The sequence below is a fragment of the Nicotiana tabacum genome, chromosome 19, assembly GCF_000715075.1.
Source record: "Nicotiana tabacum cultivar K326 chromosome 19, ASM71507v2, whole genome shotgun sequence".
In the NCBI taxonomy this organism is placed as follows: domain Eukaryota; kingdom Viridiplantae; phylum Streptophyta; class Magnoliopsida; order Solanales; family Solanaceae; genus Nicotiana; species Nicotiana tabacum.
In genome coordinates this window covers 148,214,642-148,233,010 of record NC_134098.1, presented here as the reverse complement: position 1 = coordinate 148,233,010, position 18,369 = coordinate 148,214,642, and the positions used below count along the sequence as shown (strand labels likewise).

General features: G+C 34.8%; 1 protein-coding gene across 1 annotated transcript; it reads left to right on the top strand.

Annotated features, from left to right (window-relative positions):
* Positions 1-6,616: 6,616 nt before the first annotated feature.
* LOC107803148 (beta-hexosaminidase 2) lies at positions 6,617-10,247 on the top strand. Its single transcript, XM_016626786.2, has 2 exons — positions 6,617-7,514; positions 9,101-10,247. Exons 1-2 carry the CDS (start codon positions 6,719-6,721, stop codon positions 10,048-10,050), a joined length of 1,746 nt encoding a protein of 581 aa, XP_016482272.1. The 5' UTR covers positions 6,617-6,718; the 3' UTR covers positions 10,051-10,247.
* The last annotated feature ends 8,122 nt before the right edge of the window (positions 10,248-18,369 follow it).

Sequence of the window (18,369 nt, the reverse complement as noted above, 5' to 3'; positions counted from 1 at the left end):
ATGTTTAAATAATATAATAAGATAAAATGACAATGAAAATGAATCAAGTAGTATGTCACATTTAATTACACAAAATAATGGCAAATAAATACCTCGTGGAAACAAAATAGAATTTCTTTTCAACTTTAAGAAAGATCACAACAAAAATCAAAGGCAACTACGGCCATAAATAAATATCAACAAGGGCACTCCCGAGGTACCGCCTCGTAGTCCCAAATCATAAATAAATTCACAATATCTCATTTCCTTATCTCACCGGGGGAGCCTTCACAATTTATTTGAAAGAAAATATTTTTCCCGAAATAGCATCCCGCGTTTTAGCTATCCTTATCACACCGCATGACTTCTAGTAGTTCTCCCTACTAGCCACGCGTATCAAGCTACCCTTATCTCACCGTATGCGTTTCAATACCCAGACCTTATACCACCGCATGCGTATCAATATTACAATATATCACAATTTGCACCTCAAGTGCCCAAATATTTTAATTTGCCAAAATAAATCAACGATATTTTCCACAATAAAGAGCTCCCGGCTCATGCCAACATAATCATCAATAATATTTTTCCATAATAAAGAGCCCACGGCTCCATCACAATGAGTACAAAAATCTTACAAAAATATTCAAGAATAAATAATTTAGCAAAATAATATTTCAAAATTTTTAATACGTTGCTTCAATACGAAATTTAAAATGTCAAATACTTCATATTAAATATATTTAATTTAAAAAAAATCAATTTTAAATAATGCACAGAATAAAAGAACCCAAGTTTCAACCAAACATGTAAAACAACTAGCAGGAAAAGGTCAAGCAAATTTAAAGTATACAAATCAAATCAATGATGGAGAATATAACAAGATTCAATAAATTAATTAATATGCAACAATGATTTTCACAATTTAAAAAACATAATCCTTCACATTTAGTCCGTGTACACACTCGTCACCTCGTGTACACGACTTTCATCACATTACAATTAATACCAATCTTAGGAGAAATTTCCCCCACACAAGGTTAGACAAGTCACTTACCTCGACTTGCTCCAATTTAACCAAGTAGTATGCTTTTTTCTCGATTTTTCGATTCCGGTCGACTCGTATCTAGTCATAATTAATTCGATACAGTCAACAAAATTATAAAATTAATTCTGTAAGAAAATACTATATTTTTTAATAAAAATCCGAAATTAACTCAAAAAAAGCTCGTGGGGCCCACGTCTCAGAATCCGGCGAAAGTTACGAAATATGAACGTCCATTAAATTACGAGTCCAACCATACCATTCTTACAAAAATTCGACATCAACTTGACCTCAAAATCTCAAATTCTCATTTTGAAATCCCTAGGCCCAAATTCTCTAATTTCACCTCAAAAACATGTAATCTATTCGAAATATTCAATGATAATCCAATATAATTGACTAACAATGATCACATGTGACTTATCTCAAGTTTTCTCTTGAATTCTCTCTCAAAATCGCCCCAAAAATCGTGCTTGAAGGTCCAAAAATGGCAAAACTCGGAACTCCCTCTGTTTTTAACATTCTGTCCAGTATTTTCGCATCCGTGGTGATTTCTTCGCACCTGCGGTCTTCGCATCCGCGATGACTGTTTTCGCACTCGCGGTCTTCGCACCCGCGATGACTGTTTTCGCACCCGCGGTGCCTGGACAGCCCATGCATTTTCGCTTCTACGAATCATTCTTCGCATCCGCGAGCTCGCACCTGCGTCCCTTTTTCGCGCAGGCACGATCACACCAGCAGCCCGGCTGCTTCAGCTTCTCCTCCAAATCCAAATTTGATCCGTTAAGCATCCGAAACTCACCCGAGGCCCTCGGGACCCCGTCCGAACATACCAACAAGTTCCATAACATAACACGGACCTACTCGAGGCCTCAAATAATATCAAACAACATCAAAACGACGAGTCGCACCTCAAATAAAAATCTATGAACTTTGAACTTTCAAATTTTATATCTTGTGCCGAAATACATCAAATCAATCCGGAATGACTTCAAATTTTGCACACAAGTCATAAATGACATAACGAAGCTATTACAATTTACAGAATCAGATTCCGACCTCGATATCAAAAAATCAACCCTCCTGTCAAACTTCCCAAAAATTCATCTTTCGGCATTTCAAGTCTAATTGCACTACTTCCAAATAAAATTTCGATCACGCTCCTAAGTCCAAAATCACCATACGGAGCTGTTGGAATCATCAAAATTCTATTTCGGGGTCGTTTGCACATAATTCGACATCCTGTCACTATTTGAACTTAAACTTTTAATTTTTTATTAAAATTCCGTATCTCGGGTTAGGGACCTCGAATTTTATTTTCGGACATACGCCCAAGTCCCAATTCACGATACGGACCTACCGAAACTGTCAAAACACTAATCCGAGTCCATTTACTCAAAATATTGACCAAAGTCAACTCAGTTGAGTTTTAAAGCTCTAATTCATATTTTAATCCACTTTTTCACCTGAAAACTTTTCGAAAAATTTTACGGATTGCTACGCAAGTCGAGGAATGATAAATAGTATTTTTTGAGGTCTTAGAACACAGAATTAATTATTAAATTTAAAGATGACATTTTGGGTCATCACATTATAGGATGGCTCCAGTAGAACTTAATGAGTTGAGAGAACACTTGAAAATTTCAAGACACACTAAATATAGATTTATTTTTAATTTTATCTTGCCTTGAGTGCATAAAAAAATTATACTTCTATTACGGATTTAAATTCCTGTGATTGACTTTTGGGTTATTTCTCTATTTATAAATAAGTGGATAGACAATTAGGAAAATATTAATAATTTTAATATTATTAATTATTAAAAGTGGGTATCATTAATTATTAGTTAAGTTAAAAAATAAAAAAAGAACAAAATAACAAAAAAGGGTGGGGAACAATTCTAAAGCCCTTAAGCCCATAAAAGGGTTGTTGAAAAGCGAAAGGCAGTCTTAAAGCCTTAAGCCTTGAACGAAAAGGGGGGTTAGGGAAAAATTCTAAAGAAACCAACGCAACAAACTTCTGCGGATAAGAAACAGAAGCACGTCCCAGCGAAATACTCACGCAAGCAACGAAAAATTCTAGGTTTCTTTACAAATCATCGGTTCTTGAACTCAGATATGTACAATTTTCTATTCTTAATTATCCTACAGTATAATAATTGAATAGCTAATTCCCTTCTTCCTCTGTATCAATAATAAGTTCAATGTTTAGGTGTGAAACTTTGTAATTAATTAAAATGCATTGATTGTTGTAGAATCGATTGTTTGATGTGTATAAATTGGACTGGAGCCTACATATTGGCTCGAGGAGTTTTGAGGTGAGTGGATAACCCTTTACTAAAGTGGTTCTACTCACAAAAATATGCCCAAAAAATATTTGATAAAATATTTTAAAGAGTCAACATGTGCTTAATTGGAACGAGTGAGTATATGTTGACTAAGTATATTCTAGCTAAAGCTTATGTATATTACTCGAGAAGTATAAGCGTCTATTTTCATATTTTATGTTTTATTACACGATTTTACATGTTAAAGTTTCAAGAGTTAGATAGAACTTTTAAGATACTTTGAGTAATTTTATTTCATACTTATGCTATGTATGCACTCAAGAATATTGATATGAATATTGATAGATCACTCTCAAACAAGATTTAGACTTGAAAAGTCACAAGAAAAAGTTTTAGAAAGAAAAGATTTTTGGGAGTATCCTTTATTCTGAGAAGGGGTCATCGTCCATGCTGAGGGTCCTCACTAAGGCGTTGACTTCCTGAAACTACTTGTGCCAAAGTAAGGAGCACACAAGTTGAGGATCTCGTTGCTGAGGATTTACTTAGCCAGGCTAAGGTATGGTACATGAGCGCTGAGAACCATGAAGCGATTAGCACCTCGTGGATTAGGCCTATTCGATCAGGTTGGTATCGAACCCGTGCCGATCACACGGTGACTAAGAAAGAAATAATTCAGGATAGTTGGAACTCCCGAAGTATAAAGTGAAGTATTTTTTTTAGAAAGAAAAAGAAAAGATTTTTTTTAAAATATTCATAAACTGCTATTATGCAATTATTTTAGAATTGTCCTTAGAAACTTTATATTTTCCATGCATTTAGAATCTTTGCTCGTAATGTATATTTTATTAAAATTCTGTCCCCTGTCGTTGAGACTCACTGAGTACAATGGATGGTACTGACTTTTTTTTTTTTGAAAATCTACGTTGGTCTGCGGTACAACGTAGGAACCGGTTTTGCAGGCGAGCAGGCTACAAGTTAGGGTTTTCCTCGCTTCCAGTGCTATTGGTGAGCTCCGCTTTTGTTCGTGGAGTATTCCTTTGAGTCGTCATTATTTAGCTATTTCTTTGTTTACTTGGGGAACTGGCGAGGAAATCTCATGTCCTGAGCAGTGCGTCAGTTTATCAGTAGATGCTTCATAGACACAGTCGGTGGGTTAAGATTCAAATGTTTTTGATAATAACTTAGCAGTGTTTCAGTAATTACTACGAACAAAGTTTAGGAGTTGGTTATTTTAGATATTCAAATTAATTAAAAGTATTTGGTTAAAGTATTGCCTTGTTGCATATAAAGTTTGAGGTTATAATAGTTTTAATAAGTGCAGATGGTTCGCTCGGTTAAATTTAACGACCGGGTGCCGGTCACGACTTGTTCAGAAAATGGGTCGTGACAATCTTCATTTTCGTTCCTCCCCTTCAGATTGAGGGAGGGTGACAAGGATATTATTGTAAATAGTGTTGTAGTTAGTTTCATTGGCAGTTTCATATTTGTATTTTGTATAAATGAGAATACTTCTGGCCTTTTAAACTCAAGCAGGTCTTTGTAAACTATTCTGTATTTTTAAACTTTACTCTTACTATTTTTTTAGTCTAATGAGAATATTTCATTGGTATACGCTTTTAAGCTTAATCGAACCGATAAACCGCATCATTTGAAGCTGAATTTTCAAAATGAGAGTAAAGTTGAAGGAGAATTCTCAAAGTAGAAAGTGACTTCTTAAAAATCTTCTGCATCAGTGAAAATTATTTAATCTGTTATTAGTAAAAATCTGTGCATTAGAAATGCCAGCAAAAGAACATTAAAATCTTTGATCTCTCTCCATAATTGACGTAGAAGTTGAAAAAATAACCCCTCAAATTAAGTAGATCTCAAAATGTGTCAAACACCCACAAGTGTGAGATTGAAATATGATCTCGATAAATAAAGGCATCACTAGATTCTACAATGTGCATTTATACCAAACCTTTTTTTCGTCATTTGCTTCTATTATATGCAAACAATTTTCCTTCTAATTAATTTTGTAATTATTTATTCATTCATTTTGGTTCCTGGAGGTCATGAAATGCCAAACTGAAAAGTATACAATTTTTGCACTTGAGACCACAATATAGAACTATCTTAATGCTTAACCTTAACGCATTATTAACAAAACAATTTTTTCATAGGGGCAAAAACAAATTAAAAACAAAAACCAGGGGTGTCGGCTTTTGCATCATAGTGAATATCTACAATAATACTAGGAAATACTCAACAAAAAACATTTGGCACTGCACCATTTCATAATCTGAGTTCCCAAAGGCCTAAGAAGAATCATATTTTCTTTTCTTTTTAAAAAGAGAGAGAGAGAGAGAGAGAGAGAGAGAGAGAGAGAGAGAGAGAGAGAGAGAGAGAGAGAGAGAGAGAGAGAGAGAGAGAGAGAGAGAAGAGGAAATCTGCAAGATATTAGGACGCAGGAAATGAGAAGAAGTGAGAAAAAAATCCTAAAAATTCGAGAGTAAGTTAAAGATTTCCAGCCGTCCGGCCATTTTTTAGGGGACAACGATTACGACTATTTCTAATCTTTAGCTGCTCGCCTGCAATCTCTGTAAACTAATCTTTACCTCTTATAGGCCGTTGATTAACCTTTTTCACGTTCATCTAATTGTTTCACTAATCACGAGTAGTGTAAAAAACTTAAAGTTAGGTTAATTGCCGTAACTTAATTATCATTTATAAAAATAAAAAAAATAAAAAGGCGTTGGTAAGAGGACTCAAGGTACATCTTCCTCAATAGCAAATCATTTGCACCGGACCAAATAACCAAAAATCAGGTACTTAGTCTATACGAGAAAGTAAACGTAAACGCTTTGTATTTTCCTATCAAGAAGGTAAATCTTGCTAAACTAGAGTTACTAGCATAATAAGCACAAAATTACAAAAGATATAATAGTCTTAACCATACGAATATTTATCCTAAACATCTAATTTAATTTGACACGCCATTAATTGGGGCAGTAAGTATGAATTTATTTTTAAAAAAGTACTAGCTTACTGCTTCTTGCTTTATTTTGGACAGGAAAAGAGACTCAAAACGACCAAAGAAGAAATGCCTCAAGTTGAAAATAATTTACTAAGAGTAAAAGAAGATTGAAGTTTCAGTCACTTGATATCCAAATGACAAACAAAGAAGCAAAGACTTGGAAGCTGAAAGGAAAGTAAACTAAAAGTCAAGTCTTCATCTATGAGAAAATGACTCCAAGCATAATCAAACAAACTACACATCTCCAACACAAGATTCAACAAACAAACACATACTCTTATTCTAAATTTAATATCTAGAAAATAACATACATAAATACTCCTCCCCACTCTTTGAATGGCTTACTTCAACTTCAGTCATTTCATTTCTCTCCTCAAAACAACACCACAAAATGAAAGAAGAGAAAACATTTTTCTCCTTTCTTCCACTATTCCTAATCTCCTTGTTATTCTTTATCGTCATTTCTCAAACAACAGCTACAAATTACCCAATCAATGTCTGGCCCAAGCCCACCACATTCAATTGGCCCAACCCAAAATCCATCTCCCTCTCCCCAAACTTCACCATCTCCCACCCACCCCACCGTTACCTCACTCCCGCCGTTTACCGTTACCTCCATCTCATCCTCTCCGAGCACCACCGTACAATCATCACTCCCGCAATAAATCTGACGTCATCCACACCGTTACATAGCCTCATCATCTCCATCTCTGACGTCACTTCACCCCTTGCTCACGGAGTCAACGAATCCTATGCTCTCTCCACTCCTTCCGACGGCTCCCCCTCCGCCTATATCACCGCCGAAACCGTATGGGGAGCCATGCGAGGTCTCGAGACGTTCTCGCAACTCGTGTACGGAAACCCTACCAGAGCCGCCGCCGGCGTGTACATACACGATCTGCCGATTTTCGCGCACCGAGGTGTGATGCTGGACACTTCGAGAAACTTCTACGGCGTCGATGACTTGTTGAGGCTTATTAAAGCTATGAGTATGAACAAGTTGAATGTTTTCCACTGGCACATAACTGATTCACAGTCGTTTCCGCTTGTGATTCCTTCGGAGCCGGAGCTCGCCGGAAAAGGAGCATACGGCAATGAGATGATGTACTCGCCGGCGGACGTGCAGAAGATCGTGGAATTTGGATTGGAGCATGGAGTTAGAGTTTTACCCGAAATTGACATGCCTGGTAAGTTACTTTTGGATGCCTATTACACCCAAACGGATAATGTTGTTTAAATTTTCTCGGTAACCCCGTAAATGAACAAGATTGGACTTTATGAAGTACTATTATTTTAATTTATCAGAACATGGGGATCATTAATTAATTTGTTGGAACTTAAAGGAACCTTCGTGAATTTATATTTTTATTTATTTTGTACTTTTTGTCTTATGTGAAAAGGTTTGAATAACTTTTTACATATACAAAACAATTGATGGAAAACAAAACCTTTAGGAATAACTAGTCCAGTGGCGGAAGAGAGTAGCATGGACATACATGTAAAACATTATTGAAATTTCAATAAATATTAGATTTTGAGCTCATAATTTTAGAAGTTCTAGATTAATATATCCAAAACTCATTTTGTTCTACTTGACCAAAATGCCATAATCCCAGTAATTAGAGGCAAAACGCAATAACCCTCCCCAGAAGCAAGCAGGTAGTGATAGTTTTGAAAAGCACATAGAAAACCATTTTCCCCATAAATGTCACATTGATTCCTGTGTATAAATAGTGTAAACTAAGTTTACCTAATGCTTTTAGTAGCATCTGAAGTGAAAGCAAAGCTAAGTAAAATTGCTCTTTGCCAAAGGGAAATTAGAGTTTTGGGGTAGCTTTTTCTTGAATAACAACTTCTATAATGATAAAAGCACCATTGGCAAAAAAATTATTTCTGGACGTATAGAGCTTGGAATACGGCTATAGAAAAGGTAATATAGATTCATGCACAGTGGATTACAAAGTACAATTATTTTGTTTAGATATTCCTAGGTAAGGCCATGCCATGGATTCTTTTCTTTTTTTGTGAAAATACTGAATGGCATGCCATGGAAGTTATCATATTGAATATTTTGATCAGATTCTTTTCTTTTTCTGGTTAAAAATATTCAGCTAATTGATGGTGTGGCCTTGATATTTTTTATCCGAATTGGATCTTAATTTTCATCAGCAGACCTGGGACCTATATAGCCTAAGATATGAATTTCCTTTTTCTTTTCTCTTAGAATCCCTATTCCAAATGCAGATGCTAGGCACAGTCATCTATCTTACAGTAAGGCTCACAAAGACAGTGAACTCACATCATGCACTAAGTAAGGAGGAAAGCCATTACAACATACTGTTTCAATTCTACGGAGGGTCTCATCTAAAAGCTTAAATCTTGAAGAAAGTTTAATTTTATTTATTATAGGTTTTCAACACGTTCCCTAAATGTTTCTCTCGTGTTAAGTTTGTGAAACTAATTTGTTGCTGCGTAGTGCTCTAGTATCAAATTGAATTTTGTGACCAGTCTCATTTAAACACTTAAACTGAGAAAGGAGACACCTTTTGTCAATTACTTCTTTGGGCGTGCATCACTTGTGCTGATTTGAGCACGCATTAATCCACAAAAAAAGTTCTTTAAGAACTAGAACTGCTAGCGCATTATCTGGTCGGAACTAGAACTTTTACCTTTACAAATCATGTGAATCTAACTTTAACAATTCGGAAAAGCTGTGTCTTGCTTCAAAAACTTACTAACTTCTGAAATTTTTGTAATTTTGAAAATATTGCAGCACATACAGGATCATGGGCTGAAGCTTACCCTGAGATTATCACATGTGCAAATATGTTCTGGTGGCCTGCTGCAAGTAGTCCAGCTCTCGCAGCTGAACCAGGCACTGGTCAACTGAACCCCTTGAGTCCCAAGACCTATGAAGTAGCCAAGAATGTCATCCACGATACTATCGCCATGTTTCCAGATTCGCTCTTTCACGGGGGAGCAGATGAGATCAATTCAGCGTGTTGGAATACTGATCCATCAATCCAAAAGTTTGTCGCTAGCAATGGAACTCTCAGTCAGCTACTCGAATTGTTTATCAATAATACCTTACCTGAAATCCTCTCACTCAACCGTACGGTGGTCTACTGGGAGGATGTTATATTGAGTGCTAATGTGAAAGTGAATCCATCTCTGCTTTCTCCAGAGAATGTTATTATGCAAACTTGGAATAATGGACCAAACAATACTAAGCAGCTTGTCACTTCTGGCTACCGTGTCATTGTGTCATCTGCAGATTACTATTACTTGGATTGTGGCCATGGGAGCTTCGTTGGAAATGACAGCCGCTATGACCAGCCACCAGGTACTGACCAAGGCAATGGTGGATCCTGGTGCGGACCTTTCAAGACCTGGGAAACCATTTACAACTATGATATAACCTATGGCCTGACTGATGAGGAGGCTCAATTGGTAATTGGAGGGGAAGTAGCATTATGGTCCGAACAAGCTGATTCAACTGTTATGGATTCAAGAATCTGGCCAAGAGCATCAGCAATGGCAGAAACATTGTGGTCAGGGAATCGCGATGAAACAGGAATGAAGAGATATGCAGAGGCTACTGATCGACTGAATGAATGGAGGTACAGAATGGTTGCCAGGGGAATAGGTGCCGAACCGATTCAGCCACTTTGGTGTGTCAAAAACCCAGGCATGTGTAACACAGTTCATCCATTTACTAGCTGATTGTTCATCTGTGTGTACTGGTCCCTTTTCAGTTTGCTTTCTCATTTCCTCTCAATTTTATTCATAACTGAAAAGGGGGTCAATTAATTATTTGTATTATCTTCTAATTCATTGTCAGTTTCTTATTGTAATGTTACCTTCTGTTAACGTTACCACATTACTGAGATTTTACTAAGCAAATGAATTCGGGAATTTTCAATATTGCTGTTTTTTCAATCTCTACTTGCTCAGGACGCTACTTTGTGAAACTAGTTGCAGCAAACTCTGTGCAGAACGCACTTCCTGTGATGAGGATAAAAGGTGGAGAATGCAAATGCTTAGATTATGACATATCAAAAAAATAGTTGCATAATCAAAATAAATAAATGTACTGTCCTATCTATCTATCTATATATATAAAAGGAGAAGTAATGATGCCAAGTGGCATAATCACATATCAACAAGTGTCATTTTCTAGATAAATCTCCAAAAAAATTGGAATTTAAATTTAAAATTTAAGAGCCCGTTTGGATATAAAATTTGATGAAAGATTTTTCCAAAAAAATTTTAATTTTTTTCGAAATCATCGTTTGTTCATAAAATTTTCAATTCACTTGAAGATGCATTTTGGAAATTTTCGAAAATTTGAAAAACTACAAAAAACTGTTTTTCAAAATTTTCACTCAAATCACTCGCAAAACTTCAAAAACAACCCAAACTGAAATTTATGTCCAAACACAACTCTAAATTTCAAATATCATTTTCACGAAAAAAAATTTCAACATTTATTCGAATTTTACAATTCTTAAGTCCAAACGCCTACTAAAATTATTTGAAACTAGAAAATAGGCAGAAAATGGCTCCAAAAACGGTTGTCCAAAACTGCTCTTGAAAGCCAAAATAACTGCTACAATTAAAAGAGCCCTCCCCCTCTCTCTCTAAGAGATTGAAACCGCTGAGAACCAAACCAAAGATCACACTTTGCAATGAACAAAGAATTTGAAGATTTGGGATCAAAGGAACATGGATCTGTGCCGATTTTAGGGATAATTGGAGCAATTATAGATAGATTTTTGTAATTTCTATTCCTGTTTTTTTACTCTTCTATCTTTCTTTCTCCTTTTTTCTCTTTGCTTATTCTCAATTTATATTTTTGTATTATTTGAAAAAATCTTCTTACTTTTTCTTTGCAAGAGGTTTAAATAAATATTTAAATGGACTATAATGGATGCGAAAGAACAGTCAACAATGTCGCTAAGAATATCAAAGGGTTTGTACAATGGTTATTCTTCTTCAACAAAACAGTAGCTTTAACAGTCCAGCAGCCTTCAAAATTCTTTTTCTGCATTTTCTCTGTAGTTTCCAAGAGTTTTCAAATACAACTTCAAATAATTTTTTTCCCGTCCTCTATTTAATAGAATCTTTACACATTCCAAGTTAAGTTTGAATGTCAAAAGTCAATTGATTCTGATATCTTATCACTTTTTCTTCATGTTCCAGGGCAGTCAATATTCATGAAAACTGAATTGCTTAGATTTTTTTTAATTCCAAGGTCTTAAACTAACTATGTTAAAATGCAGGGATTGAAACTTAGAATGGGTCAAACTCTGTTTACTCGCAAAGGTAAAGCAAAATGCTGCGATTTGAACCTCACAGAACAATGCACAATTTTTGCATTCTACTCAATTTCAGCTTATAATTTGAGAGCAAAGAAAGTTAACCATTAATTATAAAAGTTAACCATTAATTATAAAAGTTAACCATTAATTGTGGATGCAGAAGAAAGTACAAAATGAGGAGATGTAAAGCAATGTGAGTGGTGAAGGATCAGGTAATTTAGTGCCCACTGTTCCTCGAGAAAACATGTTTAGAGGCTATTGCCTAATGTGACGACGCAATATGTCTATCTTTAAATTTTAAACATTCATTTCTGTGTTCTAAGACCTCATAGCACCTTTTAGTATTTTTCGACTTGTGTGTGCAGTCCGTAAATTTTTTGATTTAAATGTGAAATGGAGCTTTAAAATTTATTTGAGTTGACTTTGGTCAACGTTTTGAGCAAACGGACCCGGATCAGTATTTTGACAGTTCTGGTAGATCCGTATCGCTATTTGGGACTTGGGTGTATGCCCTGAATCAAATTCGGAGGTCCCTATATCGAATTATCGCCATTTAATTAAAACTAGAAACTTAAAGGCTTAAGATTACCAAAGTTTGACCGTGAATTTGACTTTATTGATATAGGATTCGGAATGAGATTCCGAGAGTTGAAATAGCTCTGTTATGTCATTTATGACTTGCGCGCCAAATTTGAAATCATTCCAGATTTATTTAATACGTTTCGGCACGAGTTTTGTAAAGTGAAAAGTTTGAAACTCATAAGTCTGAATCGAGGTGTGAATTGTAATTCGACGTTATTTGACGTGATTTGAGACCCCGAGTAAGTCCGCGTTATGTTACAAGACTAGTTGGTATAATTGGACGAGGCCCCGAGTGGCTCGGGTGAGTTTCGGACGTGTTTCGGACCATTTTGGTAAAACTTTGCAAGTCTGGTTCTAGTGTTTCGCACCTGCGCAATTTTGGCTACAGGTGCGTGATCGCTTCTGCGGAGGCAGTGTCGCTTATGTGACTTAGGCCTTGGGCAGCTCCTTCGCTTCTACGGAGAAATGAGGCACAGATGCGTGACCGCTTCTGTGGTCGTTTGGTCGCTTCTGCGATGTCGCAGGTGCGACATTGAAGTCCGCAGATTCGAAATTTTGCTTGGCAAGCCCATTTCGTAAATGCGAGATTTTTCTCGCAAATGCAAGCTTGCAGATGCGAAAATAATGTCCGCAGATGCGAAAATGCTGGACATAATACTTAAAAATCGGGTGTTAGCTATTTTTACTCATTTTTGAGTTTTGAGTCTCAGATTTGGGCGATTCCAAAGAGGTTTTTCACAACTTCGACTTGGGTTTGATTGGTTTGGAAACTAATTCAAAAGGAAAGGATGTGGTCGAGTGATCAGTTGAAATTGCAAAACAAGGTAAGTGTCGTGGTTAACCTTGACTTGAGGGAATAGGAACCCTTGAATTATTTGTTACGTGAATTTTATGTGTAACGACGTATAGGCGTGGTGATGAGTGCCTATACGTTGTGAAATTGATTGTTTCCATATTTATCTGAAAATCATAAATTATGTTAAATCATGAATTAATTATTATATTAATCATTTTTCTCATATTCCTTGTCCAATATTGTGTTTTGAATTCATGCTATTATTGCTACATGCCTATTTGACTTATGCGTCGTAATTGCTACTTGCTAGCATATTAAATATTAAATTGCCTATTTTCTCCCTCATTTCCACAATTTATTTGCTACTTGTCATGACTTGTTTCCTAAATAAATCATAATAATTGTATGTTTTGTTGTCTAATAATTTCTTATTAAATGTGGTATTTATTAGAGTATTGAACTCCAGTTCTGGGATGGTATTTAGGCATTGTATTATTTTTGGTTTGCACATTTAAATTCAGATATTATTCTGGTTGTTGGTTTCGTTACTATTTAATTAAGATGAATTGTTAAAAATGGTTAAATTATTCTAACGTTGGCTTGCCTAGCAAGTGAAATATTAGACGCCATCACGATCCCGAAGGTGGAAATTTCGGGTCGTGACACCGAATTTATTTGTTTCAGACAAGTTCTCTTTCATAGTCATATATAAATTTGTCTGCTTTCATGTATGATACTGTAGATACTAATCCCAATTTTTACTGGGATTGAAATATTTTTTAATCTCAGTATACTTCACACCTCATTTGATTGAAATGTTTATCAAAGAGCTGACTGCATTCTTTTTCTATTAATTGATTGCGAATGTTAATCTTTTTAGCCTTTTGGTAATTGCAGAAAGTCATATAGTGACATAAGAAACAAGGACGCGCATTTCTTTTTCAGGCAAGTTTTTGTTTTTATATATGATCTTCCTTACTTAACTATTTGAATTTTCTAATTATCTTTTTGCCTTCTTATCTTTCTGTATTTTGGATGGTAAACTGGAAGATATATTTTTATGTACATTTTCCGGTCTTTCTACTATTTTCATCAATTTAGAAAGGATGAAAGAGAAAGAATTGAAAAAATGGAAGAACACATATTGAATATGTTTCTGTTTATCTTGCTAAAAAAGAATTCCTGAATTCGTTGAGACCTTAAAGATAATCACTTTCATAAAGAGAGCTTGCAACTATCTTACATATGTATAATTTTGTTGCCAACCTCGATCTTCTCTAGAGAAGAAAAAAGATGGGGAACTACATGTTGAAAAATAATAATATAATTTTTTGGATATAATTCTCTACCACATCTGCTAAGCCAAAGTAATAGTGAATTTATTTTAGAAAATTGTTCATTATGTTGCAAATTTCATGTTTTCTCGCAGACGCCTTTTTTTTCCTCTCTCGGTGCCTTTGTTACTTTCAGGGATTTCAACCGATGTGAACAATATGAATTTCTAAAGATAAGGAGGGATGGATACATAGTGCCTTTCGAGTTTGAGAATTTCGCTGAAAGATCTGAACTTCTCGGATTAAAAGATCTGAACTTTTCAGATAATTTAAATATTAAAATAGGAATTTTGATGTGATATTATAAATAAGATATAAATATCAATATACTACAATTAGTTTCTTTTAATATTGACCGCGCATCGCGCGGGTACTAATACTAGTATAAAGAATTACACACTTTTATTAAAAGTTAACGCAAAATTCAGATCATTAAATTAGTAAAAATATTGTACACTTGAGCCCGTTTGGACATAAGAATTTTTTCGCTATTTTCCAAAAAAAAAAATTACTTTTTTTAAAATCAGCGTTTGTTCATAAAATTTCCAATTTTCACTTGAAAATGCATTTTGGAAATTTTCTAAAATTTGAAAAAACTCCAAAAAGCTGTTTTTCAAAATTTTCACTCACAAAACTTCAAAAACAACCCAAAATTATATTCATGTCCAAACACAACTCTAAATTTCAAATATCATTTTCACTTGAAATTTTTTTTCCCCCTATTTTAGAATTTTACAATTCTTATGTCCAAACGCCCACTTAATGACATGAATTCAAGAAACTTCATTTCTGTGACACCTTGATGTTTCAATATAATGACTTTGCCCCTAGAGTAGGATTACTTGCAAAACTCTGGTAATACATATGAATGATGCAGTTGGAAAATGTTTTCTTATACAATTTAACCTAATAAAAAAGAAGTAACGAATCAAATGTTTGACACTCAAGCTAGTAAAGTAAATGTTACGTTCCATAATTTAGAAACAACATTTAGTCCTCCTTATGCAAATTTTATTATTCTAAAAAGTTACCAATGCCATATCTTAACATTCAAGCAAAATCTTATCATCTCTACTTCTTCCAAGTGGCCTTTTCCAGATTAATTTTACTTATATAGTCCTGCTTGATTCTAGACCGTGCCATTGGAACTGCCGATTGCAGCTTAATTAATTATTATTACTAGGTAAGAGTGGAGAATAGATCGAATATGCAACTACAGCTCACAGAGGGCTGAGCTGTAAGTATGATTGTAACTACCATGCTCGACTAGGACATAGATAAATTCAGAATTTAGAATCAGTAGCTTCAAAATGAGTGTGATGTTATATATGAGTACATGTTCGGCCTAAATGTAATGGATTATGTTAAGCATACAAAACCCGGTTACCATTGATCCGCTTTGAACTAGGGTGTATTCTTTTGCTTTAGAAGAGGTCTAATTTTTTACTAAATAGACAAGTGAAATGGTGAATAGCCATTATGTTGAATGGATAGCAGTTCCTTGCCTCAATCTCCATTTCACCAAACTTTGACTTTTTCCAGAAAGCTGTACACCATCTTAACCAAAAAAAATACAATCAATGCGTTACATTACTATTTCTTGCACTCAATCACTTAAATCAAACATTTTTTTTCATTTTTATAAATTTCTTGTGCTAATGAGTTTTCTTAAATCTCATCTATAAAACCAGACTCACAACAAAAGAGTCTCATCAGCAACAAATTCAACACAAATCTGAACTTTTCAAGCCGAGCAAAAGCAGTACAACCACTGATCATGGCTCTAATTAGTTTTATGTTGCTAATTCTCTTACTTGCACCAGCTTCAGAAAGTGCTATCACTTGTGGCACTGTGATTAGCACAATTAGGCCTTGCTTAAGCTATTTACAAGGCACTGGTGGGAAGCCACCACAACCTTGTTGTACTGCTTGTCAATCTCTTGCATCTGCTACTTCAACTACACCAGATAGGCAAGCTGCTTGCACTTGTCTCAAGAATGCAGCTCAAAAAATCAACATTAATGCTCAACTAGCACAGGGTCTTCCTCAGAGTTGTGGAATCTCCTTGTCCTTCCCTATCTCAACCAGTGTTGACTGCACCAAGTACTATTACTCTTCCCTTTCCCTGCTAAAAAAAAAAACAGAAAAAAGTTACTCCCTTTAGTTCTTATCTGTCACTTTGGCCGAAAATTTTGTCTAAAATATTTGTTACTTTATAAAGTCAAGAAAACATTATATTTTTTCTAATTACACTCTTACTGCACCAAGAGGATATATAGTCCTTAATTACTCGTTTAAGAAAAAAGAAGGTAATTTAGTAAAGTAGACCTTATAACTAATGGTATCAAATAATGTTTTAATGGATGTATGATAATTTAGTCAAATAGACCTTATAATTAATGGTGTCAGATGAATTTTTAATGGATATACCAAAACTTTAAACGACAAAGCTTTGGTATTTTTGGAGCAATCTTTGGTTCATGTGCATCTTATCACATGCTCTAAAAAGGTGAATTTCTTGGCAATATCATCAGCCATTAGTGATGAAATATACAGAATTGATATCTTCCCTATCCCAAATTACAGATGTGTATCTGATAATTTCTCCAATTTTACTACTTTGCAGGATCAATTGAAGTATTTTAAGGATGATGATTCTGCTAGATCGTATTCCTTTGGCATGAGGAAGGCGATATATTTAATCTGTTGGGATGTAACTGTGGCTTTTCCTGGTTTGGTGTATGTAGACATTGTCACATTGTGTTCAGTTTTTGCACTTCTGTTTTGCATGTAATAAATTGTGCTTTCTCTGATGAGGAGAAAATACAATGAGAATTGAGAAATTTTCTTACTAGTTGTGGAGTAATAAACGAGCTGAGTTTACGTTATAATGTAAATGCTCTATGTTATGAGAATTTAATATATCAAAGTTTCGGTTTCCCTTTTCTATTTTTTAGGTTGTTCTGTGTGATTAGATTTAGTGGTATTTATTGATGGATTAGCCTAATTAATATATTATGCTGGTCTAACATTCATTTAATTTCACAAGTATAATTTATGAGCCCTGGTCAATCCCAAGGCAGTAAAGTAATTGCCTTTTTTAATTTTATCGGATATCCCGGAAGGGACGTAAAGTAATTACTTTAGGCCACAAAATTAAGGCCACAAGATTTACTAATTATATTATGTTATATATAATTATCATTTGTAAAAAAGTTTCAAATTTTATCTTGTCCTACTTTGATTGAGACTATTCAATGTAGTTCAGGGTTCATGTCAATCACAAGTTAGCACTATATATATATATATATATATATATATATATATATATCCTTCTAGCTAGGTCAAAACTAGTCGAGGGGAATCTGCCAAATGTATGATATGATCCAAGCTAAAGCTAAAACATTCCGTTTCATTTCCTTATTGGCTCATCCAATATTGTGTGCATTTGAGACACGGATAACTATGAGCCGCAAAATTTTTTTGGCAAACTCGATCGCCAACAAACTCAACATAGCACCTTCCGCACCTGCACCGGAAAATCATACGTAAGTTGCTAGCAATGCTTTTCATGATATTTGTAATAACAGTAGTATTCAAGTCGACTTGCACGCATCTCTATTCTTTCACATTATTTCTGCCACCTCCATCCTACCATCATATATGATTGTGTTGCTTTGCCGGCCATCACCTATTTTTTTTATTTTTTTTTATCTCTAATGAAATTTGAACCTCATCGGATATAATTTTCACCTACTTCATTAAATTAACTGATAAACCATACCCTAGGGTGCATTTCATTCTCATCTTCTCCATTTGTCTTAGCATATTTGATCGTTATCAATCAACAACTTTTATTTGTCTTCATGTCCCCTCAAAACTTCTATATATAAAACCACAAACCATGTGGAAAGAAACAAAACTCAAAATCTCAATCCTTAACATTTATTGCATATACTTCACCATGAAGCCTACATATACTTTTCTTCCGACAATAATTCTGATACTG